Source organism: Micropterus dolomieu, linkage group LG11, assembly GCF_021292245.1.
Source record: "Micropterus dolomieu isolate WLL.071019.BEF.003 ecotype Adirondacks linkage group LG11, ASM2129224v1, whole genome shotgun sequence".
NCBI lineage: Eukaryota > Metazoa > Chordata > Actinopteri > Centrarchiformes > Centrarchidae > Micropterus > Micropterus dolomieu.
Genome location: NC_060160.1, coordinates 1,980,462 through 2,006,912, shown reverse-complemented (window position 1 = coordinate 2,006,912; position 26,451 = coordinate 1,980,462). Strand labels below are relative to the sequence as shown.

Below are 26,451 nucleotides of genomic sequence, written 5' to 3'. Positions count from 1 at the left end.
CGAGGGAGACTGACAGTCATGTTTAGCTTCTTCCATTTTCTAATGATTGCTCCAACAGTGGACCTTTTTTCACCAAGCTGCTTGGCAATTTCCCCGTAGTCCTTTCCAGCCTTGTGGAGGTGTACAATTTTGTCTCTAGTGTCTTTGGACAGCTCTTAGGTCTTGGCCATGTTACTAGTTGGATTCTTACTGATTGTATGGGGTGGACAGGTGTCTTTATGCAGCTAACGACCTCAAACAGGTGCATCTAATTTAGGATAATAAATGGAGTGGAGGTGGACATTTTGAAGGCAGACTAACAGGTCTTTGAGTCAGAATTCTAGCTGATAGACAGGTGTTCAAATACTTATTTGAACACCTGTATCATACAAATAAATAGTTAAAAAATCATACATTGTGATTTCTGGATTTTTTTTTTTTAGATTATGTCTCTCACAGTGGACATGCACCTACGATGACAATTTCAGACCCCTCCATGATTTCTAAGTGGGAGAACTTGCAAAATAGCAGGGTGTTCAAATACTTATTTTCCTCACTGTAACTCCTAGTTGCTCCAGTGGCGTATGACCTCTTACATATATATCAGTTGTAAGTCGCTTTGGATAAAAGCGTCAGCTAAATAAATAAATGTAATCCCTTTATGCAGTCTCCCGGGAAGCCGTTTTTATCCAGAGAGAGCTATATATGCTGTTTGTTCTGGTGTGTTTTTCTAGAAGTTTGGTGACATAGTGAATACTCGCGGGGCAAGTTGGCGAGCTACTGTAATCGGCGAGCTTACTGCTAACACGGTAGCCAACTGGGAACATACCAGCTAAGTTCACAGTATGTTCAGGAAACATTATTAGGGACTCCTGTCTCATAACTGTCTGCAAACCATATCACTTTTGTTGATCAAAATATAGCAGAATATAGCTGTCAGCTTTAGGCCTCACCTCTATAGGGCAAAAATAAACTATGAGAACTCAATGATGAAAATAAATAACAAAAGGAAACACCAGGTTGTCACACACACAGCTGGATATGGCTTACAACACATATGTACAACATCTTAAGCTGCTCTCCTCTCTGGGTGTGACGAGTGCTGTCAAACAGCAGGAAGCAGTCAGCCGGGAGTGTGATGCTGTTTCTGGTTATCGGGGCCTAGTTACTGACTGGTTTGATGTCTAATTCATGGCCCTCTCTTCCCCACTGACTGCTGGCTGGCAGGCTGAGAGAGGAAAGCGCTCTCATTCGGGTCCATGAGTAATATTTAAAGCTGCTGTGTGTTTATGTGTGTGTGTCATTAGCTGCAACAGGAAATTGAAACCGCCTTGAAATCCATGTTTGTTCCTGTTTATTTGAGCACTGCCTCTTTATAGAGCTGTGGTGCCTTCCATCCAGTGTGACGGGAAACCGCACTCATCTCAGGCTTTGTTTATCAAACCTTTAAGTTGCATTATGGAGTTTTCAGCGGCCACTAGCAGTGCGGTCATGGTTTGAATTACAGGGGGTATTGGGAGGGTCTGACCCCCCTAATTAAGGCTTGGATCCCCCTAAAAGACGCAAAAACAACAGTTCAGGGGGGTCTTTCTTACCTGTCATTGTAAATATTACAATATATTTCCCATACTCATGCCTTATTTTCTTCTTCTTGAAATACGATTTCTGACACCCCTAAAATGGACCGTACCATTTCGTAACCTTGACGTTAGTTTAACGTCTTGTCTGCCCGCATCACTCGCAGCGGCAGCTTTAAAAGAGCTATGTGATTTTAGCTAGCTGATAGCCCACCTTGTCATTTCATTACCACTATATCATTTCATATTTTATGTAATTGTCAGCCAACACTGGTGCTTAGACATGACCGGTGAAAGTGAGGATTAGTTATAGTAGATCAATATAGAGTTTATAATTTCATTTTTGGTATTTTGTGAGTCTGTCTACAATAAGCATGATATTTGTTTTCACTCCTGCCTAGGTAAATGTTAAAATGCAGGTTTGTTATTTCAAATGTATTCGGTTTTATTTATTTTTTATTTTATTTATCTAGCACCAATTCATAACAAAAGGCATCTCAATGCACTTTTTATATGGAGCAGGTCTAGACAGAGACCCACAAATTCCCAATTCCCCAACAGTGTATGACTGCTGCTTTATTGAACGCAGATTACATTTCATCAGTGTGTGGGTCTGTTTTGAGTGGTCATGATGGTCTGCTGTTGTCGTGTTGTATGGGACACCCATGAACTGGTGTAATGAATTTGATTTATCATCATCTATAGACTGCACACATTAGTTAAATATGTAAGGACATTGTAAGCTTTGTAAAATTTTAGTGCACTGAAGCCCATGTCTGAGCTGTACTGGGTTTTATTTTTCACCTGGAAAAAAAGTCCCCGGTTGTCACTGTATAATTTTTAAGATTGCAACTAGGCGTGTGCTCGTACGCGTGCTCGCTTGAATTCATGAACGAGCATAATCCGAAACACAACCGCTTTCATACAGAAATCCTGCAATAAACGCAGAAACAACTGCATGGCGGCTGTGGCTTTTCACACAGACATGTTCGGGCTCTGTTACTTCAACGTTCCCGTGTCAGAGGCAGATCAACACCCCGGCGCCGTACCTTTCATTCAGCACAGCGATACACCGGCATGTTGGCACAGTACTCCCGGGAAAAAAAGGCGTGACATCGGCGATAGAGACATACAGGCAGGGTGACAGCTTCACACAACACGCTGGAAACTCCCACTGCAACGTTACAGTAATAGTTTTATCAGCTGCAGGTTGAACTAATCCATGCTCGTTACATGATCACGTTACATTTACTGCATTTAGCTGACGTGCTACATCGTTAGCTCGCCGAGTATTGGTAAAACCACAATAAATCGAAATTGAACATTACGAAGCAAACAGTGGCAGGTCTGAGCTAATGTAGCGTTAGCTGGCCACTCCTGGCTACATCGCTATAGGCTAACGTTAGTAAACAAATCGCTCCACATTTGCTTTTTACCGTTACATAATTTCTTGCAGGCTAAATCAACAATTTGACATACCAGTGGTACATAGAATAGCTTTATGGGTCGCGTTAGTTGGTTAATTTATGTGGAAAGCGATACAACTTTGCGCCGGATGACGTTAGCAACTGCTTGGCGTTAGCCGGCGAGCTAACGTGACTTTCTCTGCGTTTCTCCAGCTTTACTAATGCTCACTTTGTTCTTACTCAACATCATCTGAACCTGTTTGGTCTGACGGGCTTCAGCACAGAAACCGTTATTGTTGTTTTCTATCCTTACGTGGAGCCGGTTGTTTTATGGTGTTAGTGGGCTGTATGTCGTCATGCTGCGTTCCATTTACCTCGGAGGTCGGAGCTGGGTATGATCACACCCGAGTTGACGGCGTTCTAATTAACAAGTTGGAAAGCCATTGTTTACAAATAGCCAGGTTAGCTATTGATTCGCTGTTTGATAAAAAAAAAACCCGCATTGTTCGGTATTTCACTGTAGCAGCACGTCCACAGACAGCAGCTGGACAGCACTTTGTGTACAAACATTTCTATGAATCACAAGTACACAGAAGTGCTAATAAACAGTGTAAACTACAGCTTTCACTAACTGTTGATACCCCGACACCCATCTTGGATCACAAAGTCGAGGCAGTGCGGTTCTCACATATAGCTGCAGTAGCAGAGGCTGCATTTTCAGGACCTCCTCAGTCCTAGGACCACATTTCTAGGACCCTAGTTTTTTCTGCGACAGCGCCAATTACATTTACATTACATTACATTTATTCATTTAGCTGACGCTTTTATCCAAAGCGACTTACAATTGCTATCTATGTCAGAGGTCGCACGCCTCTGGAGCAACTAGGGGGTTAAGTGTCATGCACAGCAACACAAAGGAGGTTAACCTTTACAAAGGAAGTCCACATGCATGCAGTGTCACGGCGGGCTCAAAACCGCGACAAAAAAGAATAGTACAGTGACACAAAACTGCGGCAAAGGTACCATTACTTTTATTTTTACACAAACAGAAACAACTTAATGTTCAAATAATCATATGAAGTTCCCCCTAATAAGACATCAGCTCCCCTAAAAGCATAATTTGTGATATTTTGGAGGGTCTCTAACATATTGACATCATCCTTTATTGACGTTAATCTTATCATGGATCATGCGGAGCGTCAGATTTATCCCGCCAGAGGTCCGACCCTCTCCCTCTCCGGCGCCGACAGGCTGTGAACGTTGGCTGGATGAATATTGCCACGCAGAGGTGTGTCAAGCACGAGACTCTTTTAAATGTCCTTCAGAACTCTTCAAGGTAAAAGCTTTCAATAAACTCAACATAAAGCATTGCTGCAATAAACGTTCTCGCGCTTTTATTTTGGAGGCACCATCACTTAAGAGGAAGTGATTGTGTGAGTAACTGTATCTGTCATGACTGATATCTATTTCAGCACCAGCCGCCATCAATTAATTTATTCTTTATTTTTCTGCTATCAAAGCAATCTGGCCGCGGGCCAGATATTATTGCTGGCGGACCGGTTCTGGCCCGCGGGCAGCCTATTGCCGACCACAGGTGTAAGGTGTTATGGGGGGCTGTCAACGCCTTTAAGAGTAACATACTTATCTGACTACTCTAAACTCTAATTTAGAAAACAAATACTGCTTTTGATCAGTTCTGGCCTTTATTGTCCGACGCCGCAGTGTTTGGCGGGTCACTTCTTTCTGCCTTCCTCTGTGATGTTTGGTGTCTTGGTGGTGTTCAGGAAGGGGATGTCTGCCGCGCCCAGTGGGAGGCAGGAAAGCTGTGCTGATTGACGGTCCACACGGGACGCAGAGCAGGTCACACACTGAACAATCAGATTTCACTGAAAGGACGAGGAGAACAGAGGGTGTTTGAAGGAGAGCGGTCTGCATCAGTGGGAATTTATATTTTGGGGAGGAGGAAGACAGAAAAGAGTGAGGAAGAGGAGAGAAGAAGGAGCGAACAGAGAGGAGGTGAAGACATGGCCAGCAAAGGAGGAACAACTGAGGCCACTGGGTCGACAAGTGGAGGCTGTGAGCTTTGAATTTTACTGTCTTACTCCTTAAAACTAGAACATACTGTATGATGATTGAGCCCAGTTTCTCATCTAGATTTTTTATTTAGTTTCACCTGCTGTTATTCACAGAGAATTTTACTTTCTGGCGGTAAAGACAACACCGAAGCTTGTTTCAGACAAAGACGAAGGCGTGCTGTTTCTATACGTTGCAATAGATATGAGATGTCCAATCATAGCTTAGCAATGTGTTTGTTCAGCGTACATGGAGCTTGGAGAAAGAGTTTGGAGGATGGTGTATTTTTAAAAACAGTATACGCTATCAGAGTCTAAGCTAATGTTAGCAGCACTTTCCTGCTCTCTATGTAAATGTAAATCCTCTGTATCCTCTTTCTAATCTTTTCAACCACTCAAAGCGCTTTTACACTTCCTCGCATTCACCATTCACACACATTCATACACTGGTGAAACAGCCACCAGGGGCAATGCTCCCCCCCAAAAGTCTTTTATGCCCCCCCAAATAGAATTATGATATAATTTACAAAATGATATAAGTTTCATTTAATTCACATTTCAGTGAGGAAAATATATATATTTACAAACAGTTCATTAGTTGAAAACATATTAAAGCTGACATAAAATTCACAATGTGGCTCTGTGAGGAAACCCCCCTGCTTCCCCCCTCCCAATGCACTTGCAGGTTAGTACGTACATAAAGTTAGCGGGAGATTCCTTGCGGTGTTATGCCGAGTTTTGCATGCCTGCTGAGAATTGCATGCACCTCCAAAAACTGCTTTTAAATGGTTTAAAATCCTTTTGTGGGGTTCATCAATGGTGATAAATGAAACATATTTTATGAACGTTTAGAGTCGTTAATAATTACACTTAGAAGTAGCTTTCTTTATGATTCAGTAAACATACGTGGTGATAACCGCGTTTGGTCAATGAGCACAACAAAGTGTCTGAAAAGGACCTTAAGAGGCGGATGCATAATTCGGCAGAACAGATGTTGGAGGCTACCTGCCGAGATTTGCATCCACCTCTTTTCTCAGCAGGAATTAGCGTTACCACCCGCGAGGTGCACGCAATTCTCGGCAGGCACGCAGAATGCGGCACAACACCTGCTAGTTCGTGGCTCCGCGGACGCTAACATCGTTGTCTAAACATCATAAAACGCTAGGCCCACTGTGTTGACGGCACTCGAACTGGCCTTGGTATTTGGTGCTTCTACCACGACCTGCAAAAATTTGTTTTCCTCTCTCAAAAAATGTGTTCTCAGACCACAAGAGCATGCTTCACGCCAGACTAGTTCAAGAAGTATTAATGTAACTGGTATTATGTAGCCTTCTGTCAAAGTGCACTATTTTGTGTTGTTGTGATGAGTTTCAATTTGGTAGCCTATTTAGTTAATTTTTTCATTTGTGCGCTGTCCATTGTCCTGAAATGTCACTCCCGCTGTGGAGAAACAGCTGTTTTATTTACTTTTGATAATGGATATTGTAGAACAATCTCTGTGTATGTTGTGAGTGTGTTTGATATTGTTTTGATAATGGTGCTTTTTTAGTAGTAGCTTTTTAATGTAAACCTAGAATTAAGATGTCAGTGCTGCCAGTGAGATAGCCTGGCAGTTAAACTACGTGTGCGCCGTTAACTTTGTTTGTAATAGAGTCGGTTTAGGAGGAGTTGGTTTGCATCACTTCAGGCTAATCCCTTACAGAATGTGTATATATAATATAAGCACCAAAGCACCAAACTCACCCAGCTCACTGTGCCAGCCTCCACCTGTCAGTGGATCACAGAATTCCTGACTGACAGGAGTCAGCAGGTGAGGCTGGGAAACATCACATCCAGCACCCGGACTATCAGCACTGGCGCCCCCCAGGGGTGCGTGCTCTACCCACTGCTCTTCTCCCTCTACCCTAACGACTGCACCTCAGGAGACCCATCTGTCAAACTCCTGAAGTTCGCTGACGACACAACAGTCATCGGCCTCATCCGGGACGGTGACGAGTCGGCCTACAGACGGGAGGTTGATCAGCTGACTCTCTGGTGCGGTCAGAACAACCTGCACGCTCAAAACTGTGGAGATGACCGTGGACTTCAGGAGGAGCCCCCCCCACTCTGTCCCCCATCACCATACTCAACAGCCCTGTGACTGCTGTGGAATCCTTCAGGTTTCTGGGATCCACTATATCCCAGGACCTGAAGTGGGAGTCCAACGCTGACACCATCATCAAGAAGGTCCAGCAGAGGACGTACTTCCTGCGTCAGCTCAGGAAGCTCAACCTGTCTAAGGAGCTGCTGATCCAGTTCTACACAGCCATCATCCAGTCTGTCCTCTGCACGTCCATCACTGTCTGGTTTGGATCTGCCACCAAAAAGGACAGGAGCAGACTACAACGGACAGTCAGGACTGCAGAAAAGATCATCGGTGCCAACCTGCCCTCCAATCAGGACTTATACATTTCCAGAGTCAGGAAACGGGCAGGAAACATCACCTGCAGATCCATCTCACCCCGGACACAACCTGTTCCAGCTCCTCCCCTCTGGTAGGCGCTACAGAGCACTGTACGCCAAAACCAGCACACTCAGGAACAGTTTCTTCTCACAAGCCATCGCTCTGATGAACAGCTGATTTCTGACTCACAATGTCAGGAACAATTCCTGTGCAATAACCCAGTAACTCTGCCTCTAATCAGCTGTTTACTGTTTTCCACTTTCATTATTTATTCACCATTCTCTATTTCAGTGCTGTTCATACTATGTCATATTGTATATACTGTATATCAATACACCTACCTCAGGTCATAGGTCTTATTTATTTTTTCCAGCATCCTTTGCACTATGCTCCATCACACTGTGTACATGTGTACATGTATGCATGTATGTGTATGTGTACCTGTATATCATATCCACCTTCAACATGTACATAATGAGAATAGTTTACTCTTGCATCCTTTGCACTCTGATCACTGCACTGTTTGTCAATATGTCTATATTGTTTTGTTCATAGTGTGTATATTAGTGTTGTCTATACTGTAGTTTGTGTCTGATTTTATTTTATTATTATTATATTATTATTTTATTATTGTATAAGTAAGCACATCGTGAGCAATGTACAATCCTGAGTCGAATTCCTCGTATGTGTACACATACCTGGCAATAAAACTGATTCTGATATAATAATAACTAGCCTATAGGATATCCGAAAAAATTCCCCATCACTAGTGCCCACCCGTTGAAAATAAATGCCCCCCCGCTGAGCTCAGTCTGACGCTGGCTCTGGTCCAGGGTGATATATAGCAGCCTACGTCCGTCCCTCAGAATTCCCATGATGCATGGCAGTTAAGGTAAAATGTTAAAATTAGCTACTAAGTCTCCTATTTGTTTGAAATACAAAAGTGACTTTGTGATTTATGTTTTTTTAAACGTGACTGCTTAGAATCTAGTGGGGTTTTTTGTTGGTTATTGTAACTGTCATCAGTTGGTTATACAGTTCATTTCATAATGTCAATTTAATATAAGAATCATTTCTGTTTAAAAAAACATATTTTTACTTGTCATTCTTGTGGTGGTTTACCACTGAAACCAGGAGTGAAGTGCCTGCTTCATTTCATAAGAACGGCTGCACTTATGTTTTTTCACGTTGGTTGTTATCTGCATGCAATTCTCTTGTGCTGTTGTGTCTACAAGCAACAGAGAACTAATTTGCAGCCCACGGAACGGGGCGCCTACCAGCTGGGGCCTTGGGTTGGCCGCCCCCATGCACCCACGCTATCTCCGCTTATGGCCCTTATCGATCCAAACTCCATTCACAAAACAAACATTTTAAAAGTTGTTGTCCTGCTGTCTTGCTGACAGACCTGACAAAACACAAATTCATATGTTTAACAAATCGGCATCAAGTTGTAGTTATTTCGGCACCAGTTTGTTACGTTTATTGCAATTAAATCACAGCAAAATGTTTACTTTGGGTCCATACAGCTGTAGTAATTGCGGATTGTGTTTATTTGCGTTATTGCGTTGTGTGTGAACACTTGGTAGTTGTCCAGCGATAAAACCCCTGCGAGGAAAGTGTTGCGTGTGAACACAATGTAAGGCAAGCTCAGCCGCTTCAGTTTCACGGGAACGCGCCCGCTTGTCGCTACGCCTATCAAATCAACATCAAACCAAAGAGTTATTTTTATATTTGATTTGATTGCATTAATGTTTAAGTTGTGATTTACAAGAAATATTTTATCGTTAGTTACTGTGTGTGCAATTAATCATTGCCCAGCACTAAATAAAATCAAATATTTATTGAAGATTTGTTGTATTTATATTGAGCAAAATTATATTGTGAGAGTTATTGTTATACGTTTATTGCCCTGACCTAAAAATATATATGTCATGTTATTAATTTCAAGTAGTCTAATAGAGATCCAAATCTCTTTTGCAAGAGCGAACCTCAGTCCAGTAGAAGAAACAAAGAAAGTCTGATTAAATCCTTCAAACATGATAAAAGCCCCAAAGCTTCCTAACACTTTATCTGCCTCTCACTACTTTATTTAACAGTTTTGTAGCTTTTATTTTTATTTTTATCCCGCAAGCTCAGTGAGAAACTTTGTTATTTTTAGATTGACAGCAATCAGTTGTACCAAAGCTGCTTTAGCCATGTAACGTGCCAGGTAGGCCTGTGATCCATTTTAGGACCTGTTGGATGTTTAAATTTAAAGGATTAATACAGAATTTTTGGGGGATTTATAGGTTTAGAATCAGATATCGGTTTTTCGAGCAGGGCAGCAGATGGCTGGTATAGAATGCCGACATAAAAACAAAGGGAAGTCATGTGTAATTCATTATTCCATGCAGAAAATACATGTTATCTTAGCAGTAATGTGCTGTTTTAGATGGAAGTTTAATATTATATTTACATATAAATATATATACTGTATATATTACATTGGGTTCTGCATGTAGATTTCAGAACGTGTATATTAGGATGATATGACAGCCTCGGGAGTGCTGGTATTTGGGCTGTATCATCTGACTGGCCAATTCAGTCAGATGATCTCAAAATGCCAGACAATGGCCCGATTAATCGGTCTATGGCTAGTTCTTACTTCCTCATGTCACCTCCATCAGTGATGTCAAAGCATTTTTAGTACTTTTTGTACATAGTGCTGCTGCCCTTACAAAGCACATACTGTTGCACGCAGTATGCATACTACTTACTCATAACACTGTGCCTTGTACTTTCACCCTCTTGCTCAGGCTCATGCTGCTCAGAGGATTGTGGATCAGAATAGCCTGAAAAGCACGCTGGCTTGCACACAGCAAAATATGCAGTAGCACATCCTGGTATTTTTGGCATTCTGAATTTGACTTCTTCTAAAGTATGGTAGTGGAATGCATCACAGACTGTAACCTGCAGATGGCGCCTCAGTATCAGGATTGTAAAGCTTCACAAACGCTCTGTTATTTAACTCAAATACTCATTGTCATTGTAAATGTGTAAAGTGTGAAATGAAAGCCTGAAAGCTTCCTGTTAGCTTTAACACCTTGTGTTGTGCTTTTTTTGCTGGGGTTACATAGACATGAGAAAATCAACTCAAATAAATAATAAAATACCATATCATATTCACAGTAAGACATACTAATACAGAAAAATGTGCCAGAGGATCATTTGTGCTGATTTTAAATATGATATTGTACAGGGTAATCGATTAATAAACAAATATGTAATGAGGCAGGATATTTTACAGCTGAACTATAACCTTTATTTTCAAAGATGACAGTAAATTTACCCATTCCCAAAATGACAACTTCAGGTTCTGTTGTTCGACCAGCAGCACAAAAAAGAAGAGATTCTCACAACTGAGAAGCTGGAACAAAGAAATATTTGATCCTTTTGCTAAAAAAAAACATGATCAAAATGACCTTTTATACATTTATATACAAATTTTTAGATCAATCGACTAATCGGTTTGAATTATTATTAGATACGCAAGTAACAGTAATAATCCCTGTCACTGAGCTATAGTCCAAGTCAAGTCTCAAGCTTTTGAGCTGGAATCCAAGTCAAGTCTCAAGTCTTTGAGCTGGAGTCCAAGTCAACTCTCAAGTCTTTGAGCTGGAATCCAAGTCAACTCTCAAGTCTTTGAGCTGGAATCCAAGTCAAGTCTCAAGTCTTTGAGCTGGAATCCAAGTCAAGTCTCAAGTCTTTGAGCTGGAGTCCAAGTCAAGTCTCAAGTCTTTGAGCTGGAGTCCAAGTCAAGTCTCAAGTCTCTGAGCTGGAGTCCAAGTCAAGTCTCAAGTCTTTGAGCTGGAGTCCAAGTCAAGTCTCAAGTCTCTTAGCTGGAGTCCAAGTCTGAAGTCTTTGAGCTGGAATCCAAGTCAAGTCTCAAGTCTTTGAACTAGAATCCAAGTCAAGTCTCAAGTCTTTGAGCTGGAGTCCAAGTCAAGTCTCAAGTCTCTGAGCTGGAGTCCAAGTCTGAAGTCTCTGAGCTGGAATCCAAGTCAAGTCTCAAGTCTTTGAGCTAGAGTCCAAGTCAAGTCTCAAGTCTTTGAGCTAGAGTCCAAGTCAAGTCTCAAGTCTTTGAGCTAGAGTCCAAGTCAAGTCTCAAGTCTTTGAGCTAGAGTCCAAGTTAAGTCTCAAGTCACTGAGCTGGAGTCCAAGTCAAGTCTCAAGTCACTCGTGGTTATAATGAATGTTGTATCGCCTGCTGCGTTCAATCCAGGTTGCTTATAAAACTGCATGGCTATAAGGGATTGTGTAACTGTAACCTGTTTTTCACTTACAGAGCACAACCATGTAATGTGCAATGCAATTAATGACATCTTATAAACTACTGTAAGTCAACACATCCCCAGACTCTCAAACCAGTGTAACATTATAACTGAATAAAACTAACGTTACGTGATCAACAATAAAACTCTAACCTGTTTGCAGCCAACGGTAATAATTAACGTGATGGCAGCCAGCGGGATGTAAATGATTACGTTAATCGACCACCACAAGTTTGGCAAGCAAACAAACGCTCATTCATCTTTTCATAACGAACGACAGTCCCCGTAGGTCGTAGCTAAAGCAAGACTCAAGCTAACGTTAGATTGCCAATGCTGAGCTAAACATGTTTACTAACCTCAGGTAACTAACCTAATTTGCATTCAGCGCTCCTTTGTTTGGGGCTTGTTGATTGAAGTTTTAAAGCCAAAGTTTATGATGAATGGCTCAGCAGCTGCCGCTGTTTGTTGTCCTCTCTCACGTGTGGCCACGTGCAGCTGATACTAAGTGTTACGTAGGCAGGTTAAAGGTAACAGCGAGCCCATCAGACGTTTCCTAAAAACAAACATTGTTCACGAGTCCCGCACCTCGAAGTCGAGTCTGAAGTCTTTCGAGGACGAGTCTCAAGTCGAGTCTGAAGTCACTGTGTGTGCGACTTAAGTCGGACTCGAGTCCGAGTCTCAAACTCGAGTTCCCATCTCTGTTAGATAATTATTCTGTCTGAAAGAACAATTACATCATAATGTCTCAGAGACCAAAGTGTCTGAGCAGTGCTGTTCATATATGCGACTTTAAAGTTGTTACCCTCACGTGATGATGAGCTGAGTGACGCTTTGAGGTTAATTTATCAAATTCACAGGATTAGTCTTAATAATAATATTTATTACACCTATTATGTACCTATGACTTGATTTGCAATTTTGGGCTTTGAAGTGGTGAAAACTTTGGAAATGTAACGGTATAGTGCGGTTTTAAATAATAGGTTTGTCCCAAGTCATGAAAAATAGCACAATATATCAAATGTATGCTAAAACATTCTGTCCTGAGTGTGTGGTTAGTTTTAGACAACAAAAACACTCGATCGTAGTTAAGGAAAGATGGTGATTTTGGTTAAATATTAAAAAAAAAACCACTGTTTTGCGTAAATGTTGACTTCATCAGTACCAAGTAACCAAGACAAAGATCTTTCTCTAATCTTAACTAGCAAGTCGTCTAAACGTAAGTATAAAAAATTTATTCATGCTTTCATTTTGCATTATTGTCGTAAAATAGATTATTAACATAGATGGCATTACATTTCCAATCTTCTGTTGTAGATTAATAGTAGGGTAAAAGTATTTTGAATGCAGCATTAGTGCCTGGCTGTATAGTCAGTGAAATATAAATGGGGGTTTTGTGCCTCGCTTTATATTTTGAGCTTCTCTCTGAATGAATCCTCCTCTGAGTTGTTTGGTTTTTTCATCATCTCTTCATCTCAACCCTTAGTCGCTCTAGTCTTCCCGGCCAATCAGGACAAACAGACAGAAAGCGCCATGGTAACATGAGACCTTCTTACATGTGGGTGGTAAAAAGCGCTCTCATTATACCTTAATAGAGCCGCTGGCTGTTTCCAGGGACAGTATGATTTTCAGGTGTGTGTGAGCGGTCAGTGGGTTTGAGTCTGAAAACATGATGTGCTGATGTGTTTCTGGGTTGATTCAACCTCCCGTACCGTCAACAACAACAGCTCGGCTGTTTGTGTGAACATCACATGTCGGCCCTGGAGTTCAGGGTGGTTTTTAACAGGTCTGGGTCCTGTTTCAGAAAGCAGGTTTAACAAAGTCTGAGCCCTGAAGTAGGTTAAGCCTGAGGTGGGTCCGCCCTAACGTGGAGCATGTTGTCTTATTGTGTGTCTCTTTCATTCACTCGTATCCCCCAACTCAGTGAGCCAGCTTCCTTGTTAGCAAGCTAACGAACTTATGGACTATGGAGATAACACACTTTGTCACGAGGACTAAAGGTCTGCCGCCCTCCACAGAAAGTAGAGCAGCAGCAGCCAGTGAAGCACCTGTTGTTTCAGGTGTGTGAATCCGCAGCTGTAACATTAGCAGCAGCAGCGAGCTGGTCAGGTGATGTATTGCTGGTTAGCTTTAATATTTATTTATTTATTTATTTATTTTTATTGAAAAGAACAAATAAACTGTGCAGTCATGTGCTCACAATAAAATTATAATATAATTAACATACACATTAATTTAAAATGGTATTTTTTGCTTTTAACATATTGCGTCTACCTGCTTGTAAAATATCCACCATGTCCGCGTCTTGTAACGTAAGAGATAACATCTCTCTCTGTTTCTCTGCAGAATACTAAAATTCGTCGCCAAATATACAGTAATATACTTTGGTGGCTGTAAATATACCTGGGCGGCCGTTAATATACCTGGGCGGCTGTTAATATACCTGCGTGGCTGTTAATATACCTGTGTGGCTGTTAATAATATACCTGGGCGGCTGTTAATAATATACCTGGGCGGCTGTTAATAATATACCTGTGTGGCTGTTAATAATATACCTGGGCGGCTGTTAATAATATACCTGGGCGGCTGTTAATAATATACCTGGGCGGCTGTTAATAATATACCTGTGTGGCTGTTAATAATATACCTGTGTGGCTGTTAATAATATACCTGTGTGGCTGTTAATAATATACCTGTGTGGCTGTTAATAATATACCTGGGCGGCTGTTAATAATATACCTGGGCGGCTGTTAATAATATACCTGGGCGGCTGTTAATAATACACCTGGGCGGCTGTTAATAATATACCTGTGTGACTGTTAATAATATACCTGGGCGGCTGTTAATAATATACCTGGGCGGCTGTTAATAATATACCTGGGCGGCTGTTAATAATATACCTGGGCGGCTGTTAATAATATACCTGGGCGGCTGTTAATAATATACCTGGGCGGCTGTTAATAATATACCTGGGCGGCTGTTAATATACCTGGGCGGCTGTTAATAATATACCTGTGTGGCTGTTAATAATATACCTGGGCGGCTGTTAATAATATTCCTGGGCGGATGTTAATAATATACCTGGGCGGCTGCCCGTATGAAGTCTATTTGTGGGAAACGTGGATGCAAAATCAATAAATTTAGATTAATTGTTCAGCTCTATTAAATAAGCAGTCATTTAAAAGCAGCAATAGACCTGAAGACAATTAGAAGCTAGCTTCGTCTGATCTAACCCCGCCTGAACAGTCATACGTTATTATTTTGGAAAGGCTTTTGTTTTTAATGCCCATAGGACATTTTCAGGAAGTGAAAAAAAATTCCTGTTCTATGAGGGTAGAAGTTTCAAAATAAACGTCAACACGGCCTCACTCAACATCCAGAGTACTACAGGTTCTGATGAGCAGCTGCCATCAGAGTATGAATGGGTGAACGTGATGTAGAAAAGCGCCATACAAGTACAGACCATTTACCATTTACTACAGAGGAATAATCTTCCTCTCTACGATGCTTCTGAGCTGATTAACCCAAGACTGAGGACAGAGCATTCAGCTGTGTGTTGTAGTAATAATCTGTAGGCAAAGGGCCACAGTACACACACACACAGGCCCCCAGTCCTGAAACTAATTGCTCACATTAATGAGTGACCTTACGGCGAACTGAGAGACAGCAGGCGCTCCTTTTTATTCACGCTAAAAAAGACGAAAGAAAAAACTACAAAGCCTCGTGTTCATCCCCTTCAGGATCTTTCGTATCTCTCAGTTAATGAGCGGTAACAACGTGGCCTTCGCCGCCGCCGCCGCTGTGTGTCTTCTTCTTCTACTTTTTTCCCCCATCCTAATCTAGCGCTCACATCAAAGGGCTCTCTTTCCTCCTCTGGAGCTACTCACATCAAAGCTGGGGTGGAAAAGTCAGCAGCTGCATAGTAATCAGAGGGAAAGGACTTAATATTCACACACACATAAGCTTTCACAACAGTGTCTGTCACTCTGCAGTTTTTTTTCTCTCTCTCTCTCCATGTCATTAGTGTCTTATGGTGCCTCTGGGTCACATCACCTTCCTGTTCCTTGTTTGTACCTTAATTCATTAAAGTTTAATACGTTTGCACGTTCTGCACGATTCAGTGTTGATGAAACTGTTTGATGAGTATTCTGCTGGCGCAATAATGCAAATCACCTTTCACAGAGATTATTTTAGATTAATTTAGTCTTATGTATTCTGTTAATTCTTTCTGTGAGTGAGTTAAAGAAAACTCAAGCTAAAAACTGAAGTCTGAGCTTTGTGTTTATGCGAATTAGCAACAGTTAGCGTGCAAACACACTAAACTAACATCCTGAACATGGTAAACATTATACCTAAATGTTTGCATTGTCCCTTTAAACATTTTATTGTGTGGATATTGCAAAGAAACTCCCGCACAACGTCTAAAGCTGGCAATGTTTCGGTGCTAGACTTTCATCAGGCAAAATCTAGTGCTGAAAGATTGCCAGCCTAAGTTAGACAGAGTGCTGGAGTTTGTTTGCAACTTTTGACCTACTTTTCCCCCTCCGACGCACCTGTCTCACGTCACAGAGGTGAGAGGTAATTTTCTGTTCTGAGCATGCTGATGTTAGCATTCAACTCTAAGCACCACTGAACCTAATGACATCCTCCCGGTGCTGCTAGCATGACTGTTATTCCCTCCAAGCCCAGGCAGACACAAGTGGCTTTCTTGCTTCTGTTTTGTTTGTAGCCTTCTCTTCAAATCCACCGTGAAAACTAAACACACAAGACTGACAGGAAAATAAAGAAACCATATTAGCTTAACATAAACAATTACATTCGTTTTACCAAAGTAAAATACAGACCAAACAAAAAAGTTGTCTGCATGCTATAAAAAAAGGGAAGTATTAGATTCTTCAGAGATTAACACACAGACGCTCAAACCAAAATCAGCCGTAACCAGCTTTAAACATTTCACCCGAGCATAGCGACATTTATTAGTCGATACCAATACCGGTGAAATTCCGCGATTCTCGATACCGCGTACTACAGGCTACACACACACCCATCTCTACTCAGAGAGCAAGCAGTAGTTTAAATTTACTGACATGTCTAATAGTCCAGCAATATGTATTTAAAACGCTAACGACATTGCGACAGATGACACAGACTCGTAGGCGGTAAGGACGAGCTGTGTTTACATTACGTTAGCCGTAGCCTTCAGGGTTTAGCCTTTGCAAAAATAATGTTATTGCAAAGTACTTCTGTACACGACTCTTTATTGTTCTTGTTTTGGACGAGTCGAGCTGCAGCTGCACTTGTTGCTGTCTTCCGTGTGTTTCATCCTCGTTACCTACAGCAGTGGTTCTCAAACTTTTTCACGTCAAGGACCCATAAAATGACAAATTAGACCACTTTTAAGATTTTGTCCCAGTATCGCCCATCTGATAGGACTTTGGCTTTTAGACGTTTTATTACAGAAAGAGTTGGAAATCCATGACCTAAATAGTCATGCTTTCAGTCATTATGTTACTTATGGATGGAATTATATATGTACATTTTTTAATTTTTATTTAAAATTTCACACACATAGATGCCAAAAAAAATTAAGGAAATTTCAAAATAAAATAAAAAATACATGTGAGGGTGTGGTAGAAGCCTATGGCTTATATGAATAACCATACCCAGAAAACATAACATACAGTAAAGATACAATACAAAATCACAAATGTATTTTCAATAATAGTAACGGTAAATATTACAAATAATAATAAATATGAAGTACAAAGAAATACAGAAAAATACAATTTTCTAATGTCAGCAGTGCATTTCTAAATCTCTTTTTGTACCCAGACAATGACACAGAAAAATCCATTAAATGCACATTTTCGTTCCACAAGATAACTCTACGATATTTAATAGAAAACTGACCATGTGATGTTTTATACAGAGGACAATGAAGATTCTTAGCTTGTCTAGTTGGGTAATTATGGGACTGTGAATTTTTTGCAAAATAATATCTAAAAGTACGAGGTAAGTCTGTATTCCTTGATCTCACTTTAAAACCAAATGTACAGGTTTGAAGAATGTCAAAGGCTATATATAGTGAAAATAAATGTTTCCCCTTTTGCTGGGGACCCCCTGAAACCCCCCTCAACGACCCCTGGGGGGCCCCGAGAACTTTTTTTGATTGATATCTTTTAATTTGAACATGTAAAAAATAAATTTAAATAAAACAAGGTTAAAAAAAGCCATAATTTCCATTACTTAGGTAGGAAACTTGTTACTAAAACTTGTGTACTCCTACTCCTTTACTCCCTAAATACCATATTATACCTAGAATTATTTTAAACATTTATTCATCTCTATTTGCACGTTGCCGTTTGTTGTGCATCCACTAAAAAACTGTCCAGCGTGAGGAGATTGATTTTGGTAACTTGAATTTATATGCTAATATGCTTGCTACTGTGTGCCGGTGGCCAGCAGTGCGTAAAATAATAACACTTTAATATTATACCTACCAGAAAGGGCAGAATTGCGTCTGTCCTTGATCAGCTGCTATGTTAATACCAGGTGTAAATGGGGCGTGAGACCCCCACGAAGCTCAGATTATAACTCGAACCCTGTTTGCCGCAGAGTGATACGGATCTCTGCAAAGGAATTCAACGTCATACCTGTTGTATACGCTCATTATATCACTACTGTGAACCAATCAGATTGCTTGATTTGAGCTACTCATTTTATAAAATTTCTTTGAATATCTTATCTAAAATGGAATATGTTTGGACATTGCTTTAATTCATCATTAAGTTTATTCCACAATTTAACGCCACTGACAAAAGAAATGTCAGTGGCTTCAAAATGCAACTTAAATGGAAAACGTCAATGAATTACCCAAATATATTTGCAACAATTACAATAAATGAATAATTGAATATCTTTTGGGTTTTGGATTGTTGTTAGACTTCACCTTGGGCATTTACAAAAACTGTATACATTAATATGTGTGTTGTGTGTTAGAACCAAGCAAACAGGGATCTCTGCATTTGGAATGAAGTGCGTCCATGTTTGAGTCCTGTGTGTGTGCAGCAGGTGTGAGGCCAGACTTTGACCCCGGGAGTTCTTCCTGTCCATCTGGATGCAGACAGTAGGAGGCTCTGAGTGTCCAACACTGAGCTCAGTGTCTGACTGTCAGAGCAGCTGAGAGGGGAAACTCCACTTTACAGCCGCACCCGAACACACCGTCCAAATATTTACTGGCGCACTGTGCTCACTTCAGCAGGGGGTTTAGTTTGTGTAAATTAATTCAAGTTTTGTATTTAAATCAGATTTTTGTCATGGAATATCAATTATAGCATCAGATACAATTTAGGTGTCTTTAATTGTTTTGTGCAGGCATTTCTCATGCCCTTTATTTAGTCAGTAAACATTTTAGTCCCCAGTAAATAATAGTTATGATCTTTTTTCTTCCATTATTGTTGTTGCTGTTTCTATTATCTGGTTAATAAAATGTGTTGTTGGAAACTAGAAGAAAAAGACACAGAACTGAGCTGTCCAGAAGGAACTTGTGTTGTCAGATGAAAACACCAAAAGACAATATTTATATTAATGAAATGATGATGATGTGAAAGTGCTAATTTGCTAAGGTTTAGCATGTAGTCAACATTTAGCACGTTAACCAGAGATGCACCGATTGCAATTGTTTTGGGGGAAGTCCTTTCTTTTCTTCTTTATTAGGATCCACATTAGTACCAGCTCAGGCATTGGCTATTCTTCCTTGGGTCCATTCATGTGTATGTTCATAATAAAACATTACTATTAAACAATAAACTCAAACGTTTTACATTTTCTTCAAATCTGCTCCGTGTAGATAGATAGATAGATAGATCTTTATTGTCATTGCATGCGTTCATACAACAAATTTCTGTCGGAGCAATCTCATCTAATTAGCAGCTTATAGTAACAAATAAATAAAATACATTGCACAGAGGTCATTGATGCACAGATTCAGTTATTACACTTAAGCCACAAGACACATTCTTACACGTAATCTAAAAAAAAAAGGGTATTGTTATGATTCTATTACAGGTTGAAGTGCTCCAGGTTAGGCTACTCGCCCCCCGAGCTGTAGACACAACACTGACATGTTATCGTACACGTGAGCAAGTGTTTGCTTATTTACACATCCTGCAGCATGAAGTGGTGTTTGTGTCCGCCTGAAGCATGCCACCCCCCCTAAGAAACATTGGTACATTTTAAAGTTAAATGCATTAATTTGGTGCAAAATTAAGAGGCTATCTATGAAGAACTTGGTATGTTTGTAAACAATGTTGTGCTCTAATAAACTATTTGATCATAAACCCATTGTAGAGCTATAAATGGTGATGAAACAGCAACAAAAGTTAACAAATTTATTTAATGTTTTCCCAAAAACCCTGAATAAAAGAATTGAAAATAGAATAAGTAATTTCCCAAACATTTTATTGTATTTATTTATTTTTTACTTTTAATGGACACCTGTAATATGTTTTATACTTTCTGCGAATATAATCCAATTAATCTTATTTCCATGCTGTATAGACACCTTATTTTGAAACCCGGGCGTTGTGTGTATCTTCGCGCTAAATTCATTAAGTCCAACCAGAGTCCGAACTTGATAAATAATGTTGTGTGTGGTTCTCGTATGGCGTAACATGAAGACTTCACAGCCTCTCTTCAGGCAGGACTCTCATACTGCAGCACTTATCTTTGTAAAGAGACAAACTGACAGGATAAAGTCTCTAACCTGCCTGTCAGCTCGCTCTGGGCAGCTTCAGTGGATTTACCATAATGGTGTTAATACGTGTGCAAATGTAGGTGCGGCTAGCTTAATCGCCTTCTCACAAACGAGTGACAGAAACAGGCCGTTAACGTTACCGTAGTTACATCAAAAGAAAATTAATGGGAAACACTGGACTACTGTTTTGAAGCCTCGAGTTTGACATTTTGACACCGGATACGACCATATTTAGATAAGAGGGTGGCGCTGGCTAACTAGCTTGGTTAGCAAAATGCATCCGTAATTCATGTTAACTGTAATATTAACTGGGATGCTTCTTTTGGCTAGTGATAAACAAGCCGATAAATTGAACTGCTGACTCTCAGCTGCGCTGGTGAAATAGACAGACCAGCGGATCGGTCGCAGGTTGCCATGGTAGTGACTTGTCAATCACAAGGTACAGTAGCTAGTCCTAAAGCCTCCCCTGCTTCCTGGTCTCTGTTCCTCTAAATGGGACCATAATTTACTAAATGAACATCATGCTGTGTTGAAGAAGACTTGAAACTAGCGACTGAGACCATAAACTCATCAGGAAAGTGTTTACTGAGGGAATAAATCAGTTGAGAAGTAGAAACATTTTCTCACAGACTTCTATACAATCACACTTTTATCTGTAGCCAGTGGCGTCACGCCCTGCTGACCGGTAGAGAGAATGCAGGTTTAAGGTGCTAAAATGCTGACAAGACATCTTATCAAAACACCGCGAGCGTGTTGGCTCACTTAGTTTTGATGCGCGTCAGATGCCACTGGTTGTTTTGACATTACATATAATGTGCTACAGTTGGCATGTTAGCATAATCTCAGCGCGTTGGCGAGCAGTGTTAGCATTACAAGTACAGCGGCTGACTGGAAATTTGTTATAGTGGTAGTAACACGTAGTAGTTTAAAACATATTTTTGGTGTTGCTCATGTAGAATATTTGACCGTTCAGTGGTGCTAGACGAAAAGTCATAAGATGAACAAAGTCTGGAGAATGCATCCATTGATGTGCTGTGTGCAGTTTCAAAAACCCAAATGCAAGGCTTTCGAGTAGCGGTCGAATACCATATTGCCATGCAGGAGGCTATTCTGAGGATTCTCTCTGTTGAGTGGTGGAAGTTGCCCAGAATATTTGGCCTTCTCAAGAAGTGGAGACGTTGCTGCACCTTCTTACTAACTTGAACTAACTTGAACACTGAAAAAAAACTGGACTGTGTTATGTTATTCATGTTGATTAGGTTGCGTCTGCAGCTTGTGTTCTCCTTCCTGTTATCTAAAATGCTGATACAAATGAGGATCAGTTAGGGATGCACCAATCATACCAATTGCTGTGTCTTTGGATATCGGCAAATGCCGAGTACTGATCCGATACCAGTAGGGCTGTCGCGATAACCGCAAAATGGAGAGGAGGATGGCAATCACCGCAACATTCTTGTACACTTCAGGGCGTGTTAAATTAATAAATGAGTGCTTCAAAAGTTCCACAACCGTAACGAGCTCTGTAACAGTTCAAGGATGGATCGGCTGTACGAGACCCGACTTCAAACTCTGAAGCTGTAAGTGTTGCCGTGTTTTGTGTTGTTTTACTGTTTATTTTAAAGGTTAGCTAACTTGGCGATCGCATATTGCGCGGCTAATGTGGCTAGCACGCTCGGCGATGTTGGACTAACGTTGTGATCCTGAGGGACTGAGAAACTGAACAGTAAGCCTCATTTGAAGCTCACTAACGAGCGTAGTGTGTTGGACACCTGCAGCTGTTTTTTGTGTTGCTTTCTGTAGAAATTTTGTTACAATGTTACCGCAGCGCAGTGGTTAGCTGCGGACAGCCATTCGGCTCCGCACCATGGCGCACGTGTGCGTTGCTGCGTATTTAAATTGACTTGATATACGTGCCCTGAAGGTAATGACATAAGACTTGGGCAAACTACAAAAAGGAGTTTGCTTGGCAATGTTGTTGACTAGCACGCAGCAGCTAGCTTGCGCCAACCATATAGCTGCTGTTAGCGGCTCGCTGTGCAGCGAGGTGACAGATACAGATACTCCTACTCTGCTATATGGCACCAAATTATTTCATTGATGGAGTGACCCCTTTGTCACCTGATCCAGCTATTTGAGTCAGTATCGGGCCGATATCAGTGTCAGATCGGTGCATCCTTTGTATCGGCGCCTATGCATTTGGACAGCAGGCGTTAAATGTCACAGATGCTGTTGCAGCATCGTCGCTACAGGAACCAGCTGCTGTTGTTGCTCATTAGTTTTGCCACCACACACAAACACACACACAAGTGTCGCTTGGCGATGTGAGGGGATGTTTTTCGGAGTAGATTAATAAGGTACATCTGTACAGCGTGGGCGGTTCAATCCCTAAAAAAATAAGTGAAAAGGGGAAAAACAAAAGGTGGTGTATGAAATAAATAACGTGTGTAATAGTATTACATCCTCACACACACCTACGCTCCTTTCTGTGGCAGGATGTGTACCCGTCGATTCAGCTCTGCTCTCTGATATGTTACTGTGGAAACGGGAGAGACGGCGACCCCCCGTTATGTATTTCTATTCATCTGTATTTAGAGCAGAGTAGTACGCCTCGTATCACCACATCTCTCTCGTCATTTATCTCCATCTCCACAGCATGTTTCTCTCCTCCTCCTGTAATTTTCTCCTCTCTTTTTTTTTACTCTATATTTTGGTTTCTGTCTGGGTTTAACTGCTTTCTTTTTATTTTGGTCCAGATGTGTTTTTTTTCTGTGATTTCTCTTCTCTCTCTTTTCTTAAAATCTGCCTTTTCAAGGCTCTTGCACCATTTTAAAGTCAAATTCAATGCTTTTTAAGAGCTTTAACCTCTTAACATTCCTGTAAAATTCATGCAAAACGCCTATTCAAGACATATCCAAAGTAAATTTAATGTATTTCTTGAACCATTTGGAGTACATGCATGGTTTTGGGCATCTCTTGGGTTAGACACTCCAGAGTGTTATCTTTAAAAGTCAGAATGATTGTAAGAGCTACTGGAATTGATTAATATAAGTTTAAACACACAAAAACTACTATATTATTTTCATTTCTTCTTGAAAATGCTTACTAACAAATGCATGCAGACAACTTTAGCTGGGACACACTGTTGGGACACGGCATAAATCCTTACCTAGTCCAAGTTTAAATTTCATACCAATCCCATGAAAAATGACTATTTTCCACAGGTTTTTCTGAGTCTTAGTCTGAGTCTTGGCGGCAGGCGGCTGCTGCTGCATCGCTCCGTATCAGCCGGTAGCTCGATGCAGACGTGTTTTTTGCTGGTAGATCATGAACTTCCTACTTAAAGCTGGATATTGTTATTTTCAGAATTTTATTGGGTACACGGAGTGCCAGTCATCGGCACAGTCGCTTGCAATTGGCTCGGCCTACCCACGAAATAACAGGGGCCGCCCCTTTTCCTACAGCGCGGACTCTCATTGGCTGTTGAAGGCTGTGAAACGGACACGTGAGCTCTTATTGGGTTGGATTTGGTGTCACTCGAAAGGTCAGAGTTCAGGGGCTAATTTGAATACAAGCTATAGTAGTTGTTTACATTCAAATCTGCGTTATTATGGTTATGATGACATACGAGCCACGTCTGCTGACAAATATGAAACGACGCAGCAGCAGTTCCTGGGGATTTATTGATGGAATAATGTGTTTTGACAACGTAACAAGACCATTTTTGTTAGAATATAATTGATTGTATCCCAATTGATTTTTCCCACTAGCCTCAAACGCACCATCGCCAAATGTAATACCTATAGCACATTTAAGGTAAATTTAAGACTATTTATGATCTTAATTTCCCTGATGTTAAGACTTTTTAAGGAGCAGCTGGAAACCTGTTTTTACATCAGTCTGCATTCCCTCTTCCCATCCTATCGTCTGATTCCTCTTACTCTTTCTCTCCTGCTTTCTGTCTTACATTTTTACTTACCTTCTTCAGTCTGGCCAGGAGTTTTTGATATTTGCTAGATCTTAACAATATTTTTCATGTCTCTGCAGTCTTCCTGCAAAAAGTTGTAATGGAGGAATGCTTTGATATGTAATGGCAGAAACCTGTTTCTATGAGATAAGATCTCTCAAATATCTCTCAATTCAAATTAGCTTTATTGGCATGAATGTGTAACAACAATATTGCCAAAGCGTCATACATACATCTCTCTCTCTCTCTCAGGCTTATTGCCATGAATGTTTAGGTTGCGATGTTGCCAGAGCACAAATTCACATATAAACAATGAAATTACATTATAAAAACTAAAGAAAGAGGAATAAAAACAACAACAACACAATGTAGGCCTTTGTTATATTAAAAATATGTCTTGCTTTTTGTCAAGCAGTAGAATTTTTCAAAGGAACAATTATTAAAATAAGAAACTATATTACATGACATAAACATATACACGTATACATATGACAATGGGATAATTAAGGTACTTTAAACAAACAACAATGATTCTCCATTTGTTGCATCAGGAAATACATTTAGCTGCAATAATTAGGGGTGGTGATGGAACAGTGGATAAGACACATGCCTTTGGTGTCAGCGACCTGGGTTCAATCCCCCCCTGTGAGACACTAATGTGTCCCTGAGCAAGACACTTAACCCCTCGTTGCTCCAGAGGCGTGCAACCTCTGACATATAGAGCAATTGTAAGTCACTTTGGATAAAAGCATCAGCTAAATGAATAAATGCACGGGAGGAGAGTTTGTGTGTCTGATTTAGCTCTCTCTCACATACACACTGTTTGGAGCAGGTTTTTAGTCTTTCTTCTATTGCTACTGTGGAATGAAGTTGGTTCAATATAAACTAGGCCTGTACTGTGTCTGTGTGTGTGTGTGTGTGTGTACATACACTCACCTAAAGGATTATTAGGAACACCATACTAATACTGTGTTTGACCCCCTTTCAGAACTGCCTTAATTCTACGTGGCATTGATTCAACAAGGTGCTGAAAGCATTCTTTAGAAATGTTGGCCCATATTGATGGATAGCATCTTGCAGTTGATGGAGATTTGTGGGATGCACATCCAGGGCACGAAGCTCCCGTTCCACCACATCCCAAAGATGCTCTATTGGGTTGAGATCTGGTGACTGTGGGGGCCATTTTAGTACAGTGAACTCATTGTCATGTTCAAGAAACCAATTTGAAATGATTGGAGCTTTGTGACATGGTGCATTATCCTGCTGGAAGTAGCCATCAGAGGATGGGTACATGGTGGCCATAAAGGGATGGACATGGTCAGAAACAATGCTCAGATAGGCATTTAAACGATGCCCAGTTGGCACTAAGGGCCCTAAAGTGTGCCAAGAAAACATCCCCCACACCATTACACCACCACCAGCAGCCTGCACAGTGGTAACAAGGCATGATGGATCCACGTTCTCATTCTGTTTACGCCAAATTCTGACTCTACCATCTGAATGTCTCAACAGAAATCGAGACTCATCAGACCGGGCAACATTTTTCCAGTCTTCAACTGTCCAATTTTGGTGAGCTCTTGCAAATTGTAGCCTCTTTTTCCTATTTGTAGTGGAGATGAGTGGTACCCGGTGGGGTCTTCTGCTGTTGTAGCCCATCCGCCTCAAGGTCGTGCGTGTTGTGGCTTCACAAATGCTTTGCCGCATACCTCGGTTGTAACGAGTGGTTATTTCAGTCAAAGTTGCTCTTCTATCAGCTTGAATCGGTCGGCTCATTCTCCTCTGACCTCCAGCATCAACAAGGCATTTTCGCCCACAGGACTGCCGCATACTGGATGTTTTTCCCTTTTCACACCATTCTTTGTCAACCCTAGAAATAGTTGTGCGTGAAAATCCCAGTAACTGAGCAGATTGTGAAATACTCAGACCGGCCCGTCTGGTACCAACAACC

At 40.9% G+C, this 26,451-nt stretch overlaps 2 protein-coding genes across 6 annotated transcripts in view; both read left to right on the top strand.

Annotated features, from left to right (window-relative positions):
* kcnh5b (potassium voltage-gated channel, subfamily H (eag-related), member 5b) overlaps window positions 1-26,451 on the top strand; it is a 1,142,829-nt gene that overhangs the window by 760,764 nt on the left and 355,614 nt on the right. The gene's annotated exons all lie outside the window — the stretch shown is intronic.
* syt16 (synaptotagmin XVI) overlaps window positions 1-26,451 on the top strand; it is a 58,708-nt gene that overhangs the window by 2,935 nt on the left and 29,322 nt on the right. For 3 of the 5 annotated variants that reach the window (XM_046062572.1, XM_046062575.1, XM_046062570.1), the window contains one exon: window positions 26,016-26,072. The exons of 1 other annotated variant lie outside the window; for it this stretch is intronic. In XM_046062572.1, the coding sequence (XP_045918528.1) occupies window positions 26,016-26,072 (57 nt within the window). Of the gene's footprint in view, window positions 1-24,214; window positions 24,353-26,015; window positions 26,073-26,451 lie in introns of those variants that run through there. One more of the 5 variants, XM_046062573.1, reaches the window with a different exon arrangement.